The 8,536-nt window shown below is 55.5% G+C and overlaps 1 protein-coding gene across 1 annotated transcript; it reads left to right on the top strand.

Moving 5' to 3' along the window:
• Positions 1 to 6,310: 6,310 nt before the first annotated feature.
• P884DRAFT_201969 (uncharacterized protein) lies at positions 6,311 to 7,843 on the top strand (the record flags this gene model as incomplete). Its single annotated transcript, XM_069438387.1, has 2 exons — positions 6,311 to 7,536; positions 7,606 to 7,843. The coding sequence occupies 2 exons, from the start codon at positions 6,311 to 6,313 to the stop codon at positions 7,841 to 7,843; spliced, it is 1,464 nt and encodes a 487-aa protein (XP_069296945.1).
• Positions 7,844 to 8,536: the final 693 nt, after the last annotated feature.

Below are 8,536 nucleotides of genomic sequence, written 5' to 3'. Positions count from 1 at the left end.
GGGGGGTTTGTCTCGATGTCAAGCTTGACAGTTGCGTTGTCTTGAGTCGTTTGGAAGTGGAGGATCCTTGTCATTAGCAAAGCAAAGCAAAACAAAGCAGGAGGACTTGTGGCTCGGTCGTGGTTTAGGCCGTTGCATGAATTACCACACGATCGCGGTCTGTAACCATGCTTGTTTATCTACCTAACTATTGCGTTACCTTTATTTTTCTTGGTCTGAACATCATCTTCCTTGGACGGGCTGCGTACATACAGGTATGGGTGACTTGCTTCCTCTTCTGAACACGGAGTATATATGTTTAAATCGGGCCGGCGGCGACGACTCTGTTCGGGGAGGCCGCCTTCTTCAGCATTCTTCAAGACTCGTCCTCGAGGCTTCCAAGTTGTTTCGCCTCTTGTCCGGCCCTCCTAGTCCTCTACCACAGCCTCTTCTTTCTCCAGCCGGTTCCTATAGGGCTTATTTTTTTTAAAAAAAAAAAGAAAGAAAAGAAAAGAAGAATCGCTGGCTTCGCTAGCCGGACTGTGCCATTTCGCGCAGCCATCAGGATGAAGATGATGAGCTGCCTCTTTTCCTATCTTTTATCCTTAATCTACCACAACCACTGGCGTCAAGTATTAGATCCTTGAGCAGTGGTTGAGGGTAAGCTTCTGATGAACCGGTTAAATGTTTCTTACTCCCGAGTTCGCTATTGTAAAAGGCGGGTTGGTCAAGTTTCGTCTCATATGTGACCGAGAATGCCGTGAGATACCTGAGCCATTCCTCCATCTAACCATCCTTTCATCCTCCGTATCCTATTACCATGACTGCACGACCCTCCCTGCCTGCTTGTCAAGTTTTCCGTATTTTCTTCACTTTGCCAGCATGTACTAGGAGTCATATGTCCCTTGACAACCCACAACCCACCGTATCCCGTCATAACTGGTCATAACTGGTCGAGTAAAGGCGGACAAGACTTTTTTTTTTTTCCCTTTTTTTGTGGACCTAAGCGTCCTTGAGTAGGCAGGACAACTGAAGCTGCAGAATTGGGTACCTCGAGTGCTCATGTACGCCGGAGGGGTTCCTGCATGGATGCCCTTCCCGCATACATGCAGCCCAACGTCCCTCCCTCCCCATATGCAGCACAATGCATCCACACATCCTTGTATTCCTGCACAATGTAAAAAGGGTTTTCTGAGGTGGGGAGAGAGTTTCTATCCAATCAATTCAACGTCGACAGCCCGCCGCGTCTCCTCGGCCCTGGACCTACAAAGCGATTCAGTGGAATAGAGGAAGGCAGAGCAGAGCAGGTAAACGTCGTTGTGGTTGTGGTTGTGGTTGTCGTTGTCAATGAGGGTTGAACGCTTCGAACGGGACTATTCCATATCTCAGATACTAGTCCGTACTCCTAACCAACATGGATCAAGACACTGTACGGGAATCCCACGCACGTGTATGGGAGGCTCAGCACCCCCTCGCCTCCCCGAGGAGCACGTATGATTCCTGCCCGGCCATCCGCACCCCGTGTGCCTATCGAACCCTGGCGGTTGACGCGGCCTTGATGGTGGCCCGGGGTAGATCGTGGGGTTATGGACAGTTGACCATGACTGTGGGGAGTGGACGAGCTTGATGATCTCCTCGCCTCATTTCGGGAGGGCAAGGGGCTGCATGCAGGCTTGCTCTAGATCGGGGTGCCATCGAGAAGCTGAGATGAGAGCAAGGTGAACTGTACACGGACAGGCATTGGATTGATGGAGCCTGGACCGCCGAGCGGGATATGAGTTGGCAAAGAGCGCTCATGGTGGTCAGACCATTCTCCGTATATGACTGCCGTGTGACATACCTCAACTTTTGACGGATGGTGTAACGAATGCGAGATGTTGGTGAAAGAGAAAACCCCAGGTCTGATCAGCCCCAGGTTAACGCTGCGGATCTGACGATATCCCGCGTTGTCCCAACCTTCTCCTCGCCTTTCGGTCGACGCTGGTAGGTTCTGCTTGCTTGAGCCTTCAGAAGACGACGCGGGATGATAAGAGCACCTTGATGTCCGGGTCTGTTCAATGATACAACCATTCGCCCCTTCTACGGTTCATAGCCAATGACTTAACGCACTTCTCCCATCCCTCACAGACGATCCAATGCCCCCGGGAGGCATGATTCTAGGCTATCAGAGGTCGTGCCAAACCGTCAACGTGGGGTAATACCTGATCGTCTTCCCCCTACGGGGCTAACCGGCCCCGAACTGCATCCCAGTCGGACATTGAGAGTGGTCCATTGGGAGTGAGGAATGGGACACTCTCAGAAAAATCATGCAATACAGGCCCAATCGCCTCAAACCGCCCACCCGTCGATGAAACTCCGGGGCCCAATGAGAGAACTCGCGCATGCAACAGAACACTTTCGTCATCTCCAGACATCAGATGCAGACGGTTTCTTCACGCGAGGGCCAACGCGTTGAGGGCATCTGGCTGTGGATTTGCTGCAGACAAAGGAGAACAGGAAGAGATAGACAACGGCCGCGCATGAGGCGGGGAGACTATGCCATGCGTCTACCGCCGCGCCTAAATATGACGGGGACATACTTCCAGGAGGGCCGTGGCCGTAGTAGGGAAAGGGAGGCCCACCCCCCAACCTCGAAATGTTGAACCACTAAATCCACATGATGTTGGTAGCTGGGTATCCGGCCTGCACGGCATATCTGTGCAGAGTACCGAGCAGGCCCCTGACTCAACGACTCGCTCCTCCCTCGCAAACAAATGTTTCATGCCGAGTCGAGATGTGCGCCTCTCGATCAACCGGCCGTTGCATCCGCCTCCAGCGAGTGAAGCAGAATGTGAATGAAGCTTCAATATACTCCCGAGACGGAACATGAAGGGCGAGCACCAGGCCCCATAGGTCCGTAGTACAAGTGCTGTATAACCAGCGGCAGCTTGCCGAGAGGCCTCACGCTTCAGGAGAGGGGAATACAACTTGACCATCACTTGGCAGACCCGAAACTGTGATCCTGCAACGAGACGCCCGTTTGGGTCACGGTCAGAATGATATCGCCAGGTGATAGGAACATCTAGTCCCAGGACCGGGATGATCCGCGAAGACTTCGCGCAGGAAGGCAGAGTCCAGACCGCGAACAGGAGACATGCAAGAGACCGGCCAATCGGCCGCCCGACGGCGATGCGAAGCTCCTAGCTCAACACATATTCCATGTTACGACCCAGAAAGACTTCCGATCCATCACCGGACCGGGCCCGTCACCCGAGCAACCGTGGATGACGACGACGAAAGGCTCGTCTTCTGAGAAAGTTCTGATCGACTGAACCCGAAGGAGTTGGAGATCACCCTGCATCGAAACAAGAAAAGACGGTGAGTCTGCTTAAGACCCGCGCCTGAGTAGTGCAAGGGACCTGAAGCGGTACTACCTAGAGCTTTGATGACGCTCAGAGCTGCGATGCCGGGTCCGGTGCGGCGGGTGCGCAATCGCGACGGCATGAGTCACGGCAACATCTTTCTTTTTTTTTTTTCCCTCCATGGAAGAAAGCCCAGCAAACGCGATGGTCCCGGTGATTGTTGGTGGACCTCCAATGCCGGACACGTGCACCGACTGCTGGGATGGAGGTTGTGGTTCGAGCTGCCGGCGAATCAACACTTGACACAAGTCAGCATTGCATGGCTGCGCACGAATGGCTGCAAATGGTTGCAGTAGCCAACAGTCCGTCTCCTCGATTTGGCAAGCCGCCGTCTGCGCCAAGGCCAGTTTCTCAAATTCGAGGTTCGGACTTGGGTGAGCAAAATGGAAGCTTTTTGGCATGGTCTTTTTTTTTAAAAAAAAAGATTAAAGCTCGAGTCTGAGCTCGGGTCGCGGGTCGGGCTGTCGCTGGGGCGAAAGCGGGCAAGATAACAAGTCAATCAAGGCTTCGTCCTGGTGGCCGGACAACAGCCTCAGCCCTAAAGCTCCGCATGATCCTACTTCCTGACTTGAGCGACTTCGTAGAGCGAGGTGCTTGCTAGCAGACTCCAAATTTCTCCGCTGATTCAGCTCCTGCTTAGGGTCCGGGGCACAACAGGCCGGGGAGGTTGGTGATCGCCTATCGAACTCAACAGCGCTGTTGCCGGTGGGACGGGACAACTTCACCCTAGCAGCCTCCCCAGCGATCTCTGAGCAGCCAGTCATAATGCTTGGCGCGAGCAGCCCCAGAGGCTTTCAAGTGCTGTACTTATTTAGTGTAGTGACCGTCATCGACTCGGTGGCTCGGCAAGCGTGTGGGTCGCGTTGGGCATCCGGGCATCGACGCAGCGACTGAGAATGAGCTGTTCCAGGTTTGCGTCCCATGCCATATCATGAGACCGCCACGTAGTGCACGGCGTCCGCACCACGTTTGGCAGGGTATGGTTGCCAATACCTCGCATTTTTCGGTAGTCCGGGACGGCGTTTCCGGTATGCGGTGATTCCATTGAGTGAGCTTGTTCCAAAACCTCGGCCGTATTCGGAGAGTTGCATGGCCAAAAAAGAAGAAGAAGAATATCGAGAAAATGTTGTCCGCGCTGGCGGATGGCTTGCTGTGCACCGCGTTGTCCAGGAAGGTTGCAGAGAACACCGACGATCAAGGTTCGCAGTGGCCCTTAACTTTGGTGGTCAAGAATAGAACGGCATCTGGCAAGAGAGAGAGCACCATGGTTGCTGTCGCGTTTTCGTGGCGCGACTCAAACGGAATAGTGGAACGGTCAGAAAATGCGTCTGTACAAACCGCGATTAGGTCGGTCACAGGAAGGAAACGCAAATGATGACAAGTTTTTGCCCGGCCGATGGCAGGATTTCGCACCTACCAGTTGTTCCTAGTAGGGTCAGGGAGAGATCACTCGGTGTTCGTGGACGGCTCTCGGTGGCAACCGGAGGGTGAGCGTCGGGACGGCGGTTGAAACAATGTGCACCGGGTTGCAGGCGAGGCGGGGTGTTGTTGCGGATGAGAATGTTCACGCTGGTCTCAACCACGGAGCACCAGCCGCAACTGTGGCAATGTCACGCTTCCCCCAGAGAGGTACTGATGCCTCAGGTCGCCTTCATTCAATACTTCTGCCTGTCAGGTGTGATACTTGGGCAACCGCCCATGTAGCATAATAGACAAGGTTTGGAGTTGTGTATGTACAGTACCTAGGTAGGTAGGTATATATGTAATCTGTATGTATATACCTCATGTACTTTAGTACCCCGTAGGAAACAACCTAGGAACCTCAGATAGCTACTATTTTGCATCCAAGCATTTTTCTTGCACGAGAGAAATGCTCCGCGAGGGCGCTCCGAGCCACCAGTCACCACCAGGCATGACAGCGTGCGACTTCCCAATTAGGCGTTGCCGAGAGGAACCTGGCCAATTACAATACCTCTCCTTGATCGATATTTCGGCGAATGGCTGCGGTCAAGCAGTCTCGGAAACGGGAAGCAGCCTGGCGCCGTCCACTGGGAAAGCGCGCGCAACGGCTGACCAAGAACGCGAGTGGCTGGTCTTGTCCAAAACCACCAAACCCTCCCCCCCTTTCCCGCCTCTTGGAGTGCCAATGTCACATGTCGGCACATCCGAGGCTGTACACGACACCTGACACCTGTGGACGACGGGAAACGCCCATCTTGATGATGATGATGATGATGATGTTGCCTGTTTCACGCCAGTTTCTTGGAATTTTTTGTTTTCTTGGGGACGGAATCTTTTTCGCACACACGGAAGTCCCGCGTGGCCAAAACAAAACGCTTAAAGAGCTCTTTCTCTCCCAAGTGCTATCGCCGCACTTTTTTGGATGGACCACTTGGCTCCTGCAGCCTGCATCCTTCATCCCATCGACCTGTCAATTGGCAGAGGGCACACTCCACCCTGATAGCGCGCTCCTAGTTGCAGACCCTGCCACCGCATCCCACCTGTTCACCCGGTCCGGGGGCGCTCACTTGTCACCACGCCACACGCCAACAAAGTCCCCGCGTTTTTGTGCCCGACCCCCAACCCGACAACTGCGACCTCGACAACGCACACGCCTCGCACTGCAGCCCTGGCGCAACCCAGCAATCCTCGGCATGCCATGCCGGGCCATCTTCTCAGTCGCCAATCGCTCAACATCCCTGAAACTCGCCCTCTAAGACTATCGCAGACCTTCTGGCACCCCACGTCACCCCCCCCGCGGGTCATTGGTCAAGACACAGAATAGACCCTTTGTATAAACACCACCCGAGGAACCCCCCAACATCCCGTCCTGACCGGGAACTTGTGTTCTCCACACAGCAACTATACACACACAAGACACATCCCTCGACTGCTCTCAAGCAGCAGAAACACATCACACACAGCTCAAGATGGCTGCTCTATATCCCAGGAGACAACCCTCTAGCCAGTCCTCCTCCAGCCACGGCTCTCGCGGCAGGGGGAGTAACGACTCATACGCCTCGCATTCTACCGCTCCTACCTCACTCTACTCCTCGCCATGCCCCTCGGATCTGAAGAGCTCACCGTCCTCCACAGAGGCCGGCGCCTATGCCGGCGCCAAGCACCGGCAGGCGTACGACTCGCGCGACGACGTCAGCCCCGCTACCTCGCTCTACCCGCGCTCGTCCGTCGAGACCTACGCCTCGACCACGGCTTCCCGCGAGGACGTGGACGCAGCGGATCCCGACGAGACGGTCGACTTCGAGGACAGCTCCATCCCGCCCCTGCCCGTCTACCGGCGCGAAGTCGTCGAGCCGTACGTGCGCCCGGCGACGCCCCAGGAGTTCGCCAAGCTCTTCCCCTCGCTTAATCGCCTGACGATACGGCACGACGAGTTCACCTCGGATGGGAACATGAACCTGCGCATCGACACGGTGGTGACGGGCCGCCGGAGGACAGCCATCCAGCTCTTCCACCTGCGCATGTACGACCTGGCGAAGCGGGAGTTCTCGTTGAGGCGGTACTCGCGCGACTCTGGCCGCGAGGTCTGCAACTCGAAGCGCAAGTTCACCGACCCTGCCGTGCCGAGGCCCAAGACGGCGGCGGCGGACGAGCGGCCGACCCTGAAGCGGTCCATGTCGGCCGCCCTCAGGACGCTGGGTGGTGGGAAGCCGGTTCTGCGCCGCGCCAAATCCGGCATGACGGTGCAGGGACGCCCCGGCACGGGCTACTCGACGTGCGAAGGCGACGACGAGCTGGTCTTCGACGCCAGCAACCTGTCTCGCCTGTCGCTCGACAGCCGCCTGGTCCGGAGCAAGGCCCAGCGCCCGACGCCGACCAACACCATCAAGCTGGAGTTCAGCAACTATGCCCGCGTCGACGTCAACCGCCGCGGCGGAAAGGGCAGTAAGCGCTACGAGTTTGAGTGGTGGGGTCACCGGTACAACTGGAAGCGCGCCGTCGACAAGCAACTGGCCTTGGTTTCGTTCCACCTGATCCGGGACGGCAACACGGGCGCGCCCGTCGCGCACATCGTCCCCGAGACGAGGGCACCAACCCAAGTGTTTGCCGACGACAGTGCTGGCGGATGGGTCCCTCCGTGCTTCATGTGGATCGCCGACGAGTCCGTCATTGATGCCGTCACGGACGTAGCCGAGTAAGTGAAAACCCACCCTGTCTTCGTTAACTACGCTACGAACCAAATGCTAACCCGCCTCCCGCTTAGCGTCATCATGGCCACCGGACTGATCGCCCTCGTCGACGACTGCATCAAGGAGAGATGGCAGACCAAGAAGGCTCACCGCATTCCCATGCCATCCCCCCTCAAGTCCGTCAACCTCGATGCCGTGAGCCCCAAGGCTCTCATGCAGCACGTCTTTGGCCGCCGGTACTCGAACGACCACCAGCGCCCCACGACTCCGTCGAGCCCTCTGCGGTTCACCAGTTTCGCCGCTGCCCGCTAGAGGAATCGCGCCATGTTTTGGCTGTTCCCTCCGATATACGGCGTCCGGCAACAATGAGTCAAGATATTGTTGTTGGCCTAGCAACGGTCCACACCGGCACGCCCCCCTCGACCCGTGCCGCTTTTGTTGCTGCCCGGTCGTGAGCCCGCCTCCCCGGAACACATACCCTGGTGCCGCCGCTTTGGAGGCGTTTTGCATTTGCAAGACTGGCGCTCATCGACCAGGATATCTTGGCTCCCCATGCCCTGTGCTTGGGTGTTTCCGGTGGTTGCGTTCTGTCATGTTTTCCCTTTCTTTTCCTCTTTCCTCCCGCCGTATATTTGGAGCGACCCGTGCATTCCGCTTCAACTCGATACTGTATTAAAAGCCTGATTTTCTTTATTTTTTTTTTCATCTTTTATCATCATATTATCGTCGGCATATGGGATACGGCGTTATGACTCACATATTTGGAAACAAAAGAATTGCATGACGATTGGGCACTTGGTTGGGGTTTGGTTTATTGGATGGTCAGGTAAGGAGCATTGGGGTGGTTGGTTGCATGGGCACGGTGCCACGCGGAGTCGAGCGTTGACTGCGTTTTCTTTTCTCTTTTTTTTTATTGTTGTCCTCTTGAGGTTTCTCAAAACAGTTTGTTCACAGCATCACCAAGTTGATTTTTTTTTTTTTTTTTTTTTTTTTTTTTTTTTTTTT

The sequence above is a fragment of the Thermothelomyces heterothallicus genome (genome assembly GCF_042370625.1).
Source record: "Thermothelomyces heterothallicus CBS 202.75 unplaced genomic scaffold P884_scaffold_13, whole genome shotgun sequence".
Taxonomy (NCBI): domain Eukaryota; kingdom Fungi; phylum Ascomycota; class Sordariomycetes; order Sordariales; family Chaetomiaceae; genus Thermothelomyces; species Thermothelomyces heterothallicus.
Note: the sequence above shows the minus strand (reverse complement) of the source record. Positions and strands in the feature narration are given on the sequence as shown.